General features: G+C 42.0%; 1 protein-coding gene across 2 annotated transcripts in view; it reads left to right on the forward strand.

Annotated features, from left to right (window-relative positions):
* The window catches only part of LOC119964659 (guanine nucleotide-binding protein G(I)/G(S)/G(O) subunit gamma-12), a 153,838-nt gene extending 142,253 nt beyond the window's left edge, over nt 1-11,585 (forward strand). For both annotated transcript variants that reach the window (XM_038794425.1, XM_038794424.1), the window contains exon 6: nt 1,983-11,585. In XM_038794425.1, coding sequence (XP_038650353.1) covers nt 1,983-2,108 — 126 coding nt within the window. In that variant the 3' untranslated portion in view covers nt 2,109-11,585. The remainder of the gene's footprint in view (nt 1-1,982) is intronic.
* Nucleotides 11,586-18,809: the final 7,224 nt, after the last annotated feature.

Below are 18,809 nucleotides of genomic sequence, written 5' to 3' on the forward strand. Positions count from 1 at the left end.
AAGGGCGTTGGTGCCGTTTTTGGCGCCAGTCGGCGTGCCAACCGCTCCGGCACGGGCCTAGCCCCCAAAGGTGCGGAGAATTCTGCACCTTTGGGGAGGCTCGACGCCGGAGTGGTTGGCGCCACTCCGCTACGCGGGACCCCCCGCCGGGTAGGGGAGAATCCCGCCCCAGGTGTGGATTAGGATATGGAATGCACTCAGTGTGTGGTAGAGACAGCCAATCATGGCTTTCTACAGGAAGTTTGGAGGGCTATAGGAAAATGGTGAGGGAATGGATCTAACTCCGTTGCTCTTACAGAGAGTCAGCATGGACAAGATGGACTGAATTACTTCCTTCTGAGCTGCAACCTCTCTGATTCCATGACTAGGGCAGTCACTCAAATGATGGAGTGAATGCCGTTTATTATTAATGTTTGAATTTTGGCTCAATCCCTAGGTTTGGGTGGGGAGGGGCAGGGTGGTTTATGTTGTCTGGTGCACCTATTGAGTGGGGTCCATGTCCGTTGAAGATGAGTGCGATGTGGTTCAATGCTGTGTTTCATTGCTTCTAACATTGAAGTGTTCTCCATTCTGTTCCAGATCACTAATACTATTCTTGTCTCTGCAATCTCTGACTTCTCAATGTGGGTCAGACTTGCATCTTTGACTGAAATGTTATTTGTAGCTAGCTTTATCCCTGCTACACATTGCTTCTGCTTTTTTGTGATCTTTGACTGTCACCAGTGGAGAAGGGCTGTTATTTCTGGTGGGTAAAGAAAAGCTCTGGAATCTCTGCTCGACATGGCTATGTTCCACATTAACTGAATGTTTAAAAAAAAATTTAGAGTACCCAATTCATTTTCTCCAATTAAGGGGCAATTCAGCATGGCCAATCCACCTACCCTGCACATCTTTGGGTTGTGGGGGTGAAACCCACACAAACATGGGGAGAAAGTGCAAACTCCACACAGACAGCGACCCAGAGCCGGGAACGAACCTGGGACCTGCAATTTAGAATGTACGCTGTTCCATTGGATGGATGGACTCTTATCAAATTCTGATCAAGTGACAATCTTAAGTATAGACTGCCATGCCTGCATTCCATGATCTCGCCATTTGTCCATTTGGCTCTATATTCCTTTGAGGACTAAGTTTAACTCTTGTTTTCAGGGTCATGTTCTTAACGTTCATTGACTTCTGATTATTTTTGCATTTCTGCTCAATGATTTGTGATGACAAATTGTTTTAAGTTTACTGGTTCTTTAAAAATGTATAAAACTGAAAAGATAAATTAGCTGTTGGCTTTTGAAAATAAATTTAGAGCACCCAATTTTTTTTCAAATTAAGGGCCAATTTAGCGAGGCCAATCCACTTATCCTCCACATCTTTGACTTGTGGGGGTAAAACCCATGCAGACACTGGGAAAATGTGTAAACCCCACATGGACAGTGACCCGGGACCGAGATCGAACCCGGTCCTTGGCGCCGTGAGGCAGGAAGGCTAACCACTGCGCCACCATGCCGCCGGCTGTTAGCTTTTATGGCATGGGTGTCATGTAATTAATCATACCCCGTTGTTTTAATTAATCGCTTGACATTACATTCACAACACTTACTTGCAAGTGTGGTGTCTTATGAAATTCCAAGACCACTCTGCATTTTTAGTCAGTAGTATGTATATATTTTAAAATAAAGAATTTGGGAGGAAAACCGAACATAAAAATATGTTACTAAAAGAACAAACAGCCATGGTTTAGTATTTAAAAAGAACAAGTTAACGTTTTGGGTGAGACCCTCCATCAGAGCTAAGAGACTCCTCCAAACTGATAACCTTGCGAATGCAGAGTAACATTTTCTGTCCACTAACTCCTTTTGTTTATGTACACTAAATGTCATTTCTAAAAACACAGTATTGTCATGTTTTTGTGCCATCCAGTAACAGTTACATCCTATTGCCTGGTGAAAATCCTCAAATGTAAACAATTCTGCTTTTTTTTGTTGCAGGTGTCAAAGGCTTCAGCAGATCTTGTCCGTTACTGTGAGGAACATGCCAAAAGTGACCCTCTGCTCATGGGCATCCCAACCTCGGAAAACCCCTTTAAGGATAAGAAGCCTTGCATTATATTATAGTTATAGATTACCTTTGTGCTTTTCTTTTTAAGCAGATCTAAATGATGCCATTTTAATGCCCTCTGGTATTCAGATGAAACAGTTTCATTTTTCTTCGTCATGTTGGATTTTTACGTTTCTCCCTTTTCCTCCAAAAATCAAATCAAATTAGATTAGAGTTGGGAACAGCTTATGAATTCACACCAAAAAGATATTTTTTAAAAAGTTCTTGTGCCAGAAAAGAAAAATGAAGCCAGAATGTAATAAATAACACTTATAATATGCCTTTATATTTGCCATAGTTTCCTATGTTAAAACAAAAGAGTGCGATTTTTAAACTTGCAAATGTATGTGTTCTATAGACTTAACAATGAGGCCGATGATCTCCATTAACCTTGAAACAGATCTTTTCCAATTCACTGTTGTGCAGAAACCTGTGGAAACATTTGTCTTGTAATCAACCAAATACTACAATGCAGTATACCACTGGAACCCTTGAGTTGACCCAACGTCCTGTCTGCATATGATGATGTTTGTCATTCCCTATTCATTCACCAACATCTCCTATCTGTTCAGGAAGTCCAGGGAATTGAGGAAAGTTAATGTCTCCCCATTCATGCCCCACCACACAACTTGAAGTTGCACATTATTCTGCGCACTTAACCTTCAACGATGTGACTTTGATCCTGATGACTGTATGTCACAAACAAATGCTTCATGAAAGGCTCAACATAGAAGATCATCTGCCAAGTTTGTGGATAACCTTAAACCGCATCCACACAAACCAGGGCAGATGCAACTATTTGATGTACAAGTGGAGAAGCAAAAACTCTCCAGTGTGTGACTGTGGTTTCCTGCAACAGACCATGGATTTTGTAACAAATCAATCCCCAATTATAAATACAAAATAGATATCAGAGTCATACACTCCACTACTCCTGACACAACAGGTTTAAGCACCTGAAGGTAAAATTATAGTTGCTCTCCATCAACATCTGCCATAAGAAAAAAGAGACATCCCATCATTCTGACTCCATCCTTTTGCCCACCTTATCTTTGCACCTAACAAAGCTTTTGTGATTCCCCCAGCATCCTCTTGACGCTTTTGGCTCTGAATTTCTTGTTTAACCTCCTCAAAACTCTGCATTGGTGGCAGAATCTTTACCTGTCTCAATCAGACTCTTAAACCCTGCCTTCTCTCATGTCTTAATCTTTTAAAAGCCTCATTAAAACACCGATTTTAACAATGGTTTAATTCACCTCTCTTAACTCTCACACCTTATCTCTCCATAATTGATGTTTTAATATACATCACCTTTTAATTTCCTTCCATAACACCCATTGGGAATTATTTTAGATTTATCTGCACAACAAGGGGCTGGTTTAGCACAGGGCTAAATCACTGGCTTTGAAAGCAGACCAAGGCAGGCTCGCAGCATGGTTCCATTCCCATACCAGCCTCCCCGAACAGACGCCGAAATGTGGCAACTAGGGGCTTTTCACAGTAACTTCATTTGAAGCCTACTTGTGACAATAAACGATTTTCATTTCATTTATTGAAATTTTTGTAGCCAATATTTTCAAAAGACGTGGGCTTTCCAACCACAGTGTACACAGGGCCTATGTTATCAGTCCCTCTGTTTAATGACTCACCTGCAAATGCGCAAGTTTGAAGATTTCCTGTGCATGGAAATGCCAGTGAGACCTCTTTGTGTTAGTGAAAGAAAGGTGAAACAGAGGAAAATAAAAGTGAGGAGAAAATATTATTTAAGTAGCCTGTCCTCCAAATACAACCAACAGGTTGTAAATGGCTAAAATTAAATGGTATTAAAACCATCAATAATTATTAAACTCACTGGCAAGCAGTTTTAGATCAATAAGAATGATGCCTTGTTTAACTGGATTAAGTTTTGTGAAGAAGACTATCTTCAAACCCATTAGTCCTTGCTTTTATACTTGATAACATTTTGGATCTTATGTTCTATGCACCAATCTGTCCATATTCTTTTCATTTTTTAATATCTAAATTTTGAAAATTGGAGGCGTAATTCAAAGAATTTTGTATCTGCAGTATTAACCATAGTATTGCCTTAGATCAACACAATAACGATAAAATACTATTTTTTTTAAATTGCCAAAATAAAAACTTCAATACAAAACTCATATTTACCAGTTGAATTCTATTACATTGCCTTTGATCAATTTAGAATAGCTTTAATTATTATAACAAAACACTTTCAAGAATTCTTTATATTTGAATTCCAGGAGCCAGATCCCAGTAGTTATGCTATTAATCGGTTTTCAGTAGCCCTTCACAGAGTTACAGATGCATTTTATCCCAAGTCTGAGAATCTGCCATCGCCTGAAAAAACAGTACATTTTAACAGCAGGTGCACCTGGTGGCAAAAAGTGGCACTTTGAACATGTCACCATGTGACCAGAATTTTACAACTGGAACTGTGATTTTTAATTCATCTATTAAGCTTATTTGCATCCATAAAAATTGCCTCTTTCATTTGCATGTGAGATATTAAACAATCTGTTCCATACAATTCTACAACTAAACGTGGTTGTTGTAGTCTAGTGGTCTGCGCATATTGGAGTTTATTCTCATCTTTTAAAAATGTTTCAATTTAAACATTTTCCATTTTATATATAACCACCAAAACGAACCTCCCGCACTGAAAAAAAACAACCCTCCTAGACCCCTTCCCCCGCCACCCGTAACTGATGACGACCAGCTCTTTGAAATACATAATAATCTTCGGTACTACCCCTCAGTTGCTCCTCTCACGGTGTACTTGACCTTCCCAAGGTACAGGAATTACATTAGATCTCCCAGCACACTTGAGGCACTGGGTAGAGAAGCTGATCTCCATCCCATCAGCGCTCGCCTCCGACGTAATCAGAGAGGCAAAGGCAAGGACATTGGCCCCCACAACTGTCTGCAGCTCTGGCCCAAATATGGCCTCTAAATGACAGCTCCAGTTCAATTTTCATAATTGCTGGCATGGTGTAAATGAAAGAGACACAGAACCCCAAGAGTTTAGAACGCAACCAGAGCATGTGCACATGGTTGGCCAGACTCCTAGAACACTCGCACTTGTCTCCACTCCTGCAAAATCCTACTCATCCTAGACCTAGTCAGTGAGCCCTTTGCACTACTTTAAGCTGTGTTAAGCCAAACCTCGCATAGAGGACGTGGCGTTCACACTCTGCAGGGTCTCACTCCACACCCCATCCTCCAACACAAGCCTCAACTCTTCCCCCCACTTGGCCTTAGCAACCTCCAACGATACTGCATCTTTGGTCATAATCCTTCCATAGATACCTGAGGCACACCCCTCCTCAGAACCCTCACCATCAGTGAGGTTGGTGGCACCACAGGGAATGTTGGAAACATCCATTTTGCAGAAGTTATGAACTTGCAGGCATCTGAACGAGTCAGACCGCGAGAGCCCAAATTTCTCCATCTCCTCCAAACCCCGCAAACCGTCCCTCCAAGAACAGACCCCCATTCCTTCCACCCCCTTTTCTTCTCACACCCCGAATATGGCATCCAACCAAGTAGGTTCAAACATATGAGTTGCGCAGATCAGAACCAGCTTCGATAGCGCCCCAATTTAAATGTCTCCATACCTTCGGGGTGGAGACAACCACCGGATTTGTTGAATATTTCACCAGTGAAAATGGGAGCGAGGCCACGCTAGTTCCCTCAACCCTGACGCCCTACATGATTTCGACTCCATCCTGACCCGGGTAACTTCCGGATCCCCACATCACTTCAACACCTTCTCTGCATTCGCTGCCCAGTAATAATATATCCGGCTCAACAACACAAAGCCCCTTGTCTGTCTGTCCCTCTGAAGGACTGTCCTTCAAATCCTTGCCACTTTTCCCACCCAAATAAAGGACAAAATGAATTTCTAGACTCCCTTAAAAAAAACTTCTGCAAACACTGGAATAGGAGCAGAAACCTTGGTAAAATATTAATCTTGACCGACTGAAACCTGCCCATCAAGGACAGAGGGAGACTATCCCACCTCTGCAAATTGGTCCTTATTCCTGCAAACACTGGAATAGGAGCAGGAACCTTGGTAAAATATTAATCTTGACCGACTGAAACCTGCCCATCAAGGACAGAGGGAGACTATCCCACCTCTGCAAATCGGTCCTTATCCTTCCCATCAAGCTCGTATAGTTAAACTGACGGAGCCGGGCCAATCCCAAGCCGCCTGAACCCCCAGATACCAGAAATGAGAACCCGCAAGGGCGGCATGTGGCACAGTGGATAGCAGTGGTACTGCGGCGCTGAGGACCCGGGTTCAAATCCCGGCCCTGGATCCCTGTCTGTGTGGGGTTTGCACATTCTCCCCGTGTCTGCGTGGGTTTCACCCCCACAACCCAAAGATGTGCAGGTTAGGTGGATTGGAGAAATGAGAACCCGCTAAGCGGAACGGCAACACTCCCCAGATTAACTCTCCTTCCTGGGGAGTAACCGGAATCAGCTCACTTTTGTTCCAGGTTCAGTTTGTACCTTGTAAACGAGCCAGAACTCTTCAGCAGCTCCATTATATTGCCCATGGTGGGGATTGGTATTGGATCTGTCATGTACGGTAGGAGATCGCCAGCATATAGGGACACTCTATGCCCCTCCCCGGACCCATTATCCCTCTTCACCTATCTGAAGCCCTCTGGGCAATGCCTGAAGGTTCTATTGGCACATAACCAAGAGAGCGGGACATAGAGCAGTCCTGTCTCAGTACCCTGTTCAACTGAAAATACCCCAAGATCATGTTGTTTGTGCGGACACTGGCCTTCGATGCTTTATACAGCAATCATACCCACAACACAAATTTAGGCCCTGTCTCAAAGTTTTCCACTACTGCAAACAAATACCCCCATTCTACCCTATCAAAAGCCTTCTGGATATCCAGTGCAACAATGACCTCCTGCTCTGTTTCCTCTGGGGACAGCACTACATTTAACAACCGCCACTCTTTGGACGACAATTGCCGACTCTAACGAAACCCTTCCCGATAACTTGAGGGAAACACTGCTCCAACCTTTGTGCTAATACCTAAGCCAATATCTTAACATTTAGATTTAATAGGGAAATCGGGTGATACGACTTCACTCTCCACCGGGTCCTTATCCTTTTTTAAGAGAAGCAAAATTGACACTTGCATCAATGTATCGAGCAGTGAACCCCGTGCTACTTAGTCCCCAAACATCTCCACCCATTACGGTATCAACCATCCTGCAAACGTTTAACAAATTCCACCGGTAACCCATCAGGCCCCAGAGCCTTGTCAGTCTGCATTTGCCCAATAGCTGTCAGGGCCTCCACACTGAAAGGATCTTCCAACCCTTCCCGATCTTCGTCCTCCACCTTGGGACATTTCAAAACTCCTCCATACCCGACTCTTCCGCAGGTGGCTCCAACCTGCAAAGATTTTGAAAGACCGCTTCAACCACCCCATTGACTTTATCTGGCGTGGGCACCAATCCACCACCAGAGTTTCAAACCTGAATAATCTCTCGGGAGGCCGTCTGCTGCCTCAACAGGCAAGCCAAGTGAAGACTGGCCTTCTCTCCACATTTGTACATTATCCCCTTCGAGTGCCGCAACTGACGGACGGCTTTATCTGTGGACAGTAAATGAATTTTCTAATCTCGAGTAAGATTTCCTTGTAATTTCTGCTCCACACCTTTAGCTGTGTAGATCTTAGTTTAGCTCTTCTAATGCATGGCTACTGGGAGCACTATTGTCTAGGGCAAGTATTTCCTTATTTATCTAAAGTTTTGGTTGGAAAGTTGCTGATGGAAGCTCTGGTGATAGATCTCCAGCACCTCTGTGCCTCGATATTTGTGGATTTTATTTTCGCCTTAAAGTTGGATTGCAGGAGCCCTCCTGCAACACAAGTGTGTAATAGACCAGAAGCCAAATTCAGTGACTTATTGGAAATATTTATTATGACTCACCAACCACTTCAGCCATTTCCTTGAGAGCCTTCAATTAGTCTGCACTATTTTAATGATAAAGCAACCAATTGAAGTTTTGCTTTTATTTTCAATTGAAGGCGCCAGTAGGCAGCATGGCCGCGCTGTGGTTAGTACTGTGGGCTCATGGCGCCGAGGACCTGGGTTCAAACCTTTATTATTTGTGGTAGCTGTGCCGTGTGCTAAATACCCGTTGTCTTTTCTTATTTATATACTCTCTCTTTAATCATACCAGAAATGAGTGGCGCCGTTGCCGGCAGGTGGATGGAGGGTGCAGCTCTTCATGGGTGGGTTCAAAATATGTGAGGGGCATTTGGCTCCCATTCTCTTGTTGGCTTTTTTTTGTTATGGAGGTTGTCTCCTGATGGTAATGAGTCTCACTCCCACAACCCAAAGATGTGCAGGAGAGGTGGATTGGCCATGCTAAATTGCCCATTAATTGGAAATAAAATTGAATGTGCCAGCTCAACACTCGGTGAAAAGCAGATGCTAATTATTTGTTCAAATCATCTTGCATGCTCTTGTGATCATCCATTATTCTGCTGATGACTCCCTCCATTTTTATATTTGTTCTCCAATGGACCTCTGACTGGTAGCAAACAAAAAGTGCCTTCTCGTTATTTTTACTACATTCAAGTATTTTTTCCAAATCCATTTTAGCCTTAAAAGTTTATTTTTCTTAACACTCCTTTTCCAACAGGTTTTCATTTATTTTGTACGCCTTGGTAACTTCCTTGGATGTAGGTTACCCAAGCCCCCACAAAGCTATTGTGGCTTTCTCTCATCATAAACCTCTTCAGAGGGATATAAAAGGCTTCACATCCTTTAAGGGCTTTCTGGAAAATATTACATTTCCTCTGCACGTTAAAATAATCAAGTTCCCTCAAGTTTCTGCAGAAACTGCGTGCTACTACCTTAAATCCTTTTACAGTCTGATACTTCAAATAGTATGTAAAGTAGTTCAAATCAGCAAAGTGTTCACCCAACCTGGAGGAGCAATTATAGCCGATTCGTTGCCCTTGTATGCTGAATTAAGAAGCAGTTTGAATGAGCTCTCCCATCTCTTGCGCTTGCTCCTTGTTTATCTACTTTAGGAATTGGATAACTAAAATCTCTGAACGTCACCACCCTACTGAGTTGATTCCAAAGCTGTTGTTCCATTTCTTGATTCAGTGTCTGTAACGCAAGAAGCACTTTGGCATTTCTGGCAAATCGCAGTTTAAGGCAGACGGTTTCCCCTTTATTTCTAACACTTTTAATAATCTGTCCCTACTATTGTTTATTCCTTTCGTAGCAAAGATGGCCATTCCACCTCATCACCTCATTGTATACCCCTATGGTTTCTAAACAATCTAATCAGAGCGATGTGAAGTTCAGACCCACGCAAAAGTCCTAGCAACACCTCTGTGCGGATCAGCTGTGCAATATCCACTTGCCGCTCACAAGCGGAGGCAAAGATTACATCTGAAATACTTTTAAACTCCATTGCAACAAGTTTTAAACTTGGAGATTCAAAAAAAACGGACGGGATTCTCCGCCGGCAGGATTCTCTGTTTTACTGGTGCCTGGGGTTTCCTGATGGCGTGGGGCTGCCCCACAATGGGAAACCCCATTGACCAGCCGAAATGTGGCGGGGTGGAGAATCCATCCTAATGTTTTTGTTCCTTTTTCAAAGGCTAGCTGAATTATTTGGAAAATATATTTATTAAATTGAAAAGTTTAAACTTAATCCTTTGACAATTTTGTTTATTATACAGTTTCGCTTTCCTCTTTTTTGAATTATTCCAGTTCAGTTTTTGCTTCTGGATTACAACAGTTTAATGTCACACTCAAATTTAAAATGTTTAATTATCCTAGTGCACCCAATATATTTTCTCATGAATGTAGATTCACATTCTTAATAGATAAGTTGCTTCTAATTAATGATCTCCATTTGACAGCCTATCCGCCTAATTCACCAATATCAACTATGCTGACAATGTGAATAGACTTGTGTTCTTATGAACCGTATTTTTTAAAAATAAATTTAGAGTGCCCAATTTATTTTTCCAATTAAGGGGCAATTTGGTCTGGCTAATCCACACTAGGCAAGGGGGAGAATGTGCAAACTCCACACAGACTGTCATCCGGGGCCGGGATCAAACCAGGGTCCTCAGTGCCGTGAGGCAGCAGTGCTAACCACTGTGCCACCCCTCTTATAAATTGTATTGACCAGATATGTAATCTATGATTTTTAATGATATGGGGAAAAATGTTTGCTGAATTGCATTTTAAACGGAATAATTGTTTCAAGTTTAATCATGTGCAGTGATAAGTCAAACTTTAAATGCCTTCGTATGAAGAAAAATAGATATGAAGTATTAAGACTTTGTACACCAAGTCTGTACTTATTTCACAGCCTTATTTATGTTCATGTTGTTTGAAAAGCTGAATTGTCATATTAGTAATTTTACTTGTGCCATAAGAGTCTAAATGCTACTGTGTTAAGAGACTCTAACTTAATTCTTCTGTGGTCAATAAACCAACAAAGAGAATTGTTAGAAATTGGATCAAAAAATTAGGCAATGCTAACATCTGTCCTTTCACTTCTGGGATGTGGTTTTGAATCTAGCACAGGCTGAGATAATGTCTCTGCTGCAGATTTAAGGATTGGTGAAATTTCTGTCTGGTTCAAAGTTGACATGAATCTGCAGTTCAATGCTAAGATGCCAAACATATTTTAAGATTGTAAAGATGGATATAGAAGTTCAGATTGGTAAATGTAGTGGTAAAGATATATTAGGGCACTGTTTTTGCCATTCCCACCTTGGGTGTACTTGACTGGGGCACAACCAATAAAGTAGAATACTTTGTTTCTCAATACTGAAATCTATCCCCTTGATGTCCCACAATATTTCAGATCAACTGTACACAATGTATAACCAAGTCTGATTACATTTATACATGACTGCTTGCTACTCAGCTCCTATAGCCATGATACACCGTGCTGCACAGTGGTAATGCTTATTTTATGCCTCAGAATTAACATCCAAATTCACCATTTCATGTTTAGACTAAATATCACAAGATAGTAAGTAGTAAGAAAAAAAGTGTGTTTTCTGAGCACTGGTTCTGTATCATTATAGTATGAACTAGAAAGCCTGAGTCATTATTGTATATTCATTTAATCTGTGAATGTTGTATTTCTACTTTGTATGTATTTTCTTCCTTTGATTTAATCCTTGCCAAAAAAATTAATTTCCGCTTTACACAGACATGTTGCTACTTATCTTTAGAAGAAAAAAATCAGTACTACAACTTACAATGATTTTTCTATTAATACTATTTGCCAACACAAATTATTAAACAACAAATAATTTTGAATATTTTTGTCTTTTTTTCACCAATTCCACTTTGTGAAAAAGAAAATGTTGAAATTGTTCAGTGCTGTGAATGTAAGTATTGTGAAACCAGTTACTCGCTTCATTTTAGTAATAAACTCATTGCATTTTATAATTTCTGGTTCTTGATTTTCTTAAGCACCAATGAAATGTTTTCATACTTGTATCAGTGTACGGATTGGTCCTATTTGATTCCCTAAAGTGAAAATAAACTTGCCTTGCAAGCTTTCTCTGACCTCCCGCGTCCGATAGGGTTCGCCAGTGTGCTATGCATCTATATAAGCAATACTCTGTACTGTTCCTTGGAGAAATTAGTATAGACAACAGAAGGTCTGAGTAAGTTCTGTTTTGCGATGCAGTCAACTACATAAGACTGAAATTGGTGGAAACAAACAAGATTATCTAATGTCAATAGGTATAGAAAGTATAAGTCCACTTAAGAGAAAGGGCTGAATATAGAATCATAGAACGATTGCAGTTTAGAGCAGAAAGAGGACATTCAGCCCAAGATGTCTGTTTACCTAGTGCTGGTTCCCTGCCTTTTTCCCATAGCCCTGCAATCCTTTCTCTTCAGATAATTATCCAATTCTCTTTTGAAGGCCTTGGTTAATCTGCCTCCACCACACTCTCAGGTAGAGCATTCGAGATCCTAATCCCTCTCTAATCAGAATTTTTTTTCCCGGGCAGCACGGTGGCACAGTGGGTTAGCACTGCGGCCTCATGGCATTGAGGTCCCAGGTTCGATCCCGGCTCTGGGTCACTGTCCTTGTCGGTTTGCACATTCTCCCCGAGTTTGCATGGGTTTTGCCCCCACAACCCAAAGATGTGTCGAGTAGTTGGATTGGCAACGCTAAATTGCCCCCTAATTGTAAAAAAGTGAATTGGGTATTCTAAATTTTAAAAAAAGAATTTTTTCCCCTTATGTTGTCATTGCTTCTCTTGCCAATCACATTAAATCAATGTTCTCTGCTTCTCGATCCTTCTGCCATTGGGAACAGTTTATTCCCATCTACTTTGTCTGGACCTGGGAGTTTTCCCTTGTTTTTACACTTATTGACTGAGTGAGGTATAGATATTGTCAGGTATAGATCCGAAACATACAGACTAGAAAAGTCCATAGTTCTACACATGTGCTGAATTAATTAGGGTGGTAGTAGTAGTAGTACAATTGGCTTCAGCATTCTGGATAAGTGAAGGATAAACCACTATCAAGAAAAAGTTGTGTTTGCGGAACAGTTCAACTAGGAGTTACCAAAGAGATTAACGAAGGAGGTGTGAACACATTTTTTAGAGAGATAGATTTTAGAGAAGGCTGAGAAAAGATTTTCCTTTTGAGTTTCAATTATTTGACCGTCTCAATTTGGCAATATGCAAATCTGGGACCCAAGAATGCATTCTTTCACCACTGAATTTTGCCCACTTTTGAACCTAAGTCATTATGTAACCATCTCAAGACACAGGTAAATTTGGTGGAGCAGATTATCTACCCTCCAAAAAAATATCAAATGCTGTTGATTCAATTGATAATGGGAGAATTAAAATTAGGAGGGTTCTATAACAAGTGAAAAGTTAGTGAAAACAAAAATCTACCTATTGATTTCTTCAATGTGACTTCACCAGGCTGAATAAACTCCAACCCATGTATTCTTCCACAAAATCACACACCTTAACCCCACCCCTTCTCAGCAAACCTCCTAAAATGTCTTCTATTCAACCATGCTTTCAGTGCCCAAGTGACTATTTCATTTTCTCTTTTCCTTATATGTGCCTTGCAAAGTGCCAAGATATTTTATTTACTATAAAAATGCAAGTTATATTCGCCAAACTGAATCAAGATCTATGCAAATAAACTCATCAGCGGGTTTTTTTAAAATAAGGCTTAAAACACACTAATGAGTGTTTCACAACATGACAATATGCCCTGAGGGATTCATTACCAAAACTTTGAAACCCTGGTCAATCTGTCTGAGGAAAGAAGTCTTATTCCATACTTCACTCTTTCCTTGAGGCACTTAAACATTGTCAGAAATTACCACCCACTGCGCAAACAAAGCCTCGTAAGGAATTCACCTATTGCCTACCAGGACGATACTCAAACATGTCAACATGTAATTTTCACATGGTTTTACAGCATTATTGGTGCATTAGCATAGAAAAGAAAATACCACTTTGCTTAATTACAAGTTGTTTTGTAACACAACGTTACTTAATTAGACCTACAGGTAGAGCATCAAACTACCAAACAGTCATTCAGGGATCGTGCAGTGTGTAAATCCATTAACCTTAAAGCCATTCTGTGTCTGGGCTTTGTTTTGAACCCTGTTCAAAGGTTTTCAGACTCTAATAAGCTAAGTATACTGCTAACTTTTGATTATCTTTAAATATCAATTTAATATGAAAGTGTGTTTTAATGTAAAGAGTTTATACAAATAAAGATTAACCACGAAATAAATTGACATTGGGGTTGCTCACTTGTTAGTTTTTTGAATATATTTTTGTATTGTAAATTGCTGATTGCCCAGCGACGGATTCTTTTGAATTGGAGGTCAGATATGCCACCGGGGCTGTGGCTTGGCTGGGGGATCAGTAAGAGTTTCTCTGGTTGGAAAGGATTAAGTTTGCATTGAGGGGGTTGTAAGAGGGTTTCGAGGTACGGTGGAAGTCGTTCATGACTATATTTGACGAGATATTCGTTACTGTGGGGCAATGGAGGGGAACTAAAATGGGAAAAATGTACAAACTGTTAACTCAGTTTTGTTGGAATATGTGCGGTTGTTATTGTTTATGTTTGGAATAAAATATTTTTCAAAAAGAAAGTAGCATATACTTAAAAAAAGGAGTGTCTCGGAATATTAAATTGTCGGTATAGCTGCTCAAAGGATGACAAGGAAGCATCACTGGATATATCTCCTAGTGGGAAGCACGGTGGAGCCAGTAGTTAGCACTGCTGCCTCACGGCGCCGAGGTCCCAGGTTCGATCCCGGCTCTGGGTTACTGTCCGTGTGGAGTTTGCACATTCTCCCCGTGTTTGTGTGGGTTTTGCCTTCACAATCCAAAGATGTGCAGGGTAGGTGGATTGGCATATAGGAAGCGCACTCCTCTGGGCTCTTGCCTGCGTCAAAATCAAATAAATATTGACTTTTTAAGAGTGTCGGTGGAAGCAGACCTGCCTCAAATTAATGACCGTACATACCAATTAATGGATATATCAGCAATTCCATAAATTACCTGTAAAACTCACACCCACCCGGTTGGAGCTCCCTATGGCCACAGCCACCTCCCTTTTAGAGATGGGGCATTTAGGACCAGCCATTGGTCCTCCGATGCTGTAGGAAGCTCGAGGGGAAAAAAAGTGCTCCATGTGTGACACTACATCTCCGGTTTGGCCCACTTTATATAATTCAACATAAAAATACCTAAATGTTTTATGATTACACACAGCTTTAATTAACCTATTATTCCTGAGAATCGCGTACAGAGGGGATAGCCCGAGAATTTACTCTGCTTGTTCCCAAACTCATATAATTTTTACTTTGCAAACTTTAAACTCCTCTCAGCCCGCTGGGTCAGCAAGGAATCGAGTGCCACCCAAACAGTGTTAATCTCCCTCAGCAACTGCTAGCTGGAGTTCCTCCCATACTCCTCCTCTGATTCGGCCAATTTAACTTTCACCAAACACTGACTTTCCAACATTCTACACCTTTTGTTGAGTGTGTATGAAATAATCAGCCTCCTAGCATAAACCATGCATGTCTCCCACAAAATGGAGGGGTCACATCAGAAAGGGTATTGATAGAGTAAATTGTTCAAAGTCCTTAAAATACGTGGTAACAGATTTATCCCTAACTAAAGATGCATCATCGAATCCTTATAATTTAAAAGGAGGCCATTCGGCTCATCAAGTCTGCACTGACCCTCTGAAAGAACACTCTACCTAGGCCCACTCCCCTGCCCTATCCCTGTAACCCCACCTAACCTTTGGACAATAAGGGCAATTTAGCATAGCCAATCTACCTAATTTGCACATCTTTGGACTGTGGGTAGAAACTGGAGCACCCGAAGGGAACCCACGCAGACATGGGGAGAATGTACAAACTCCACACAAGTCACCCAAGGTCAGAATTGAACCCAGGTCCCTAGTGCTGTGAGGCAGCAATGCTAACCATTGTTCCACTGTGCCGCCCTGATCTAAATTTGGGGAGGGGAGGAGGGGGTGGCTTGGAATTTAAAAACTCAAGGAAAACCAGATACAGCAGGAGGATACTAAATATAGGATTGCTATAGGTATGGAGAAATAGTCAATTCTGGTATGACATTGATGAGCCAAGAAAAATAATTTCTTTATCTCCAGGATGGGACCAACGCCCTTGCCTGAAGGGAGGGGGTAGTTCTCGTTACTGGGAGCTTATGACTGAGGCATTTAAGTGACAATTAAAGTCCCTAACCACAAGTATTCGCTGAAGCCAACTGCGCAAAACCCATGAAGAATTTAGTAACGAACTGCGGGGAATAATTTGGAGGGTCATACACTTAACAATCATATATCTGCGGCACAATGGGCTGCACGGTTGTTTCAGCGCCAGGGACCCAGGTTCGATTCTTAGCTTGGGTCACTGTCTGCGGAGTCTGCACGTTCTCCCCTTGTCTGTGGGTTTCCGCCGGGTGTTCCGGTTTCCTCCCACAGTCCAAAGGTATGCCAAATTGCCCATAGTGTCCAAAAAGGTTAGGTGGGGTTATGGGGATAGGGTGGAGGTGTGGGCTTAAGTGGGGTGCTCTTTCCAAGGGCAGTGCAGACTCGATGGACCAAATAGCCTCCTGCTCTGTAAATTTTATGATTCTATGATCTACTCCCTTACCCTTCACACAATTCTATATCTTAAATTTTTATTAAGCAAAATTGCTACTCCCCGATACTGGTCAAGGACAAGGTGAAAAAAACCTGCCCCACCCAGTCCCGCTTTAACTTTAAGTGCTCCTTGTCATTCAGATTAGTCTTCTGTAATAATATGTCCACTTTCTCCTTATTAAGGATCTTTTTCCTTTTGATAGGTTGATGAATTCCCTGCACATTCAGGAGCATAGTTTTAAATTATTTGTCACCATTGCACCAGAAGAAATATGGGATAGGATTTTTGCGCCACACTCATGCATATACCGAAACACACCTCCCCATCTTGAGTCACACCAAAGGCATCATAAAGTCCTTTAAATGTTCCTTTTTTGGATAAGAGACCTATTTGTACCATTACAGGATCCAGTCAACACCTTACAAACCCCAACACAACAAAAATATGAAAAAATCACGACCACAATAGTTTTGAGGGACATTCCTCAACACAAGTGTGGACCTGTAAGACTAAGCCTACCATTCTGCCATCAGGAGACATACTCCTCGAAAAGGAGAAGAGATAATTCAAAAAGAGAATGGGAGCCAAATGTCCCTCCCATGTTTGGGCCCACTCATGAAGACCTGAACCTTCCACCCAACTTGCGTCAATGGTACCACACTATCATGATTAAAATAAGTATGTGCAGTTTAGGTACATTAGCCATGATCGATGCTTGGGGTTATGGGTATCGGTAAGGGGACAGGGCCTAGGTCGAGCACTCGTTTGGAGGGTGGATGTAGATTTGATGGGCTAAATGGCCTCCTGCACTGTAGGGATCCTATGGATATCAAACAACCAATAGTACTATCATAAACATACAGACAAGTAAAGAAGATAGATACATGCGATACAGCTACCACAAATGAAGGTTCCTGAAATTCTTAAGGATAAACATTCAGTCATGTGCTCAATTTTTAACACCTCCCAATAAACATGATATATGACAATATATGATCAGACGAAAGGCATTATAACAGGGAAAAAGTCCAAATATTTCAGCGAGCTGGACTTTATGGAGGTCAAGGCACCAGCCAGATTATCGAAAGACTTAACGGAGTTGGCAGATATCACCCTCAGGGTCGCCAAATAAAGCAGGGTATAATTCACTCCAGCTACCCTTGAGCTGTTTTCTGATTTAATCGAAGACTCTGTGCTTCTGCTGTGTCATTGCTGAGAAGTCCTTAAAAAATGAAATCCTTGCCTCTCGTGGAGCCAGGATCTGCCACGCCTCACTAACCCCAGAACCTTCTGATTTTGAAAGCAAATGATTATGAACTTGGGAATTTGTGTCCCAAGGCCTCAAAGACAGGATATGATGTGCCCTTTCCAGCTTGAAACGCCCAGCCTTCACATCCAGTTTAGGGAAAAGTGGTAGCCAGCTCTCAAAAAAATTAACAGGGATCTCACCCTCCACTCCTTCTGGCAGACCAACGAGCTGGACATTCTTCCTCCGACTTTGGCTCGCCAGATCTTCCAGGGTTTCTGACATGCCACGCAGCTGGCCTTCCAAGGATTGAATGCGAGCTTCAGCTGGGGAAGCAACGTTTTCTACGTTCAAGATTCTTTCCTCCGTTTCATAGATCATAGAATTTACAGTGCAGAAGGAGGCCATTCGGCCCATCGAGTCTGCACCGGCCCCTGGAAAGAGCACCCTACCCAAGGTTAACACCTCCACCCTATCCCCATAATCCAGTAACCCCACCCAACACTAAGGGCAATTTATCATGGCCAATCCACCTAACCTGCACATCTTTGGACTGTGGGAGGAAATCAGAGCACCCGGAGGAAACCCACGCACACGGGGAGGATGTGCAGACTCCGCACAGACAGTGACCCAAGCCGGAATCGAACCTGGAACCTGGGACCCTGGAGCTGTGAAGCGATTGTGCTATCCACAATTCTACCGTGCTGTTTCATCGAGCCTTTCATTAGTATTCTGCAGCTCGGTCTCGTGAGCACTTAGGTTTGTGTCAACAAGCTGAGTTTGTCGTCTATTACTCAGATAATGTTCACAGTCATCATTTGCAGCTGCTTCGAAAGTGCAGGGTCGAGACCCTGCTTCAGGATCAGGTCGACATATTGAGAAGATGGCTCCACCCTGTTGCATCTGACTGCTACCTTTTATCGCAAACTTTCTTAGGATTCCACGGCACTTTTTCTCCAACACTTAACCAAAAGTCTTCTAGACCTAATACTAAGGAGCATTAACACCCGAATTAGGCAAGCATATGCCGTGCAAATGGATAAAAGGAGGATGAAGAAAGAGTAGCGCCAGAGCCCTTGGAAAAGCTGCTATTCCTGCGTCCACATCACAAGATCCCCCATTCAGTACTTAAGTTAAATGTCTAATATGGTACCAACGTACTGGCGAGAACTGCTTTAAATTCCAGCATTAGTTTTGGGAGGGGGGTGGCTCAATGGTTAGCACTGCTGCCTCACGCCGCCGAGGA

This window comes from Scyliorhinus canicula, chromosome 4 (genome assembly GCF_902713615.1).
Source record: "Scyliorhinus canicula chromosome 4, sScyCan1.1, whole genome shotgun sequence".
NCBI classification, from domain to species: Eukaryota; Metazoa; Chordata; class Chondrichthyes; order Carcharhiniformes; family Scyliorhinidae; genus Scyliorhinus; species Scyliorhinus canicula.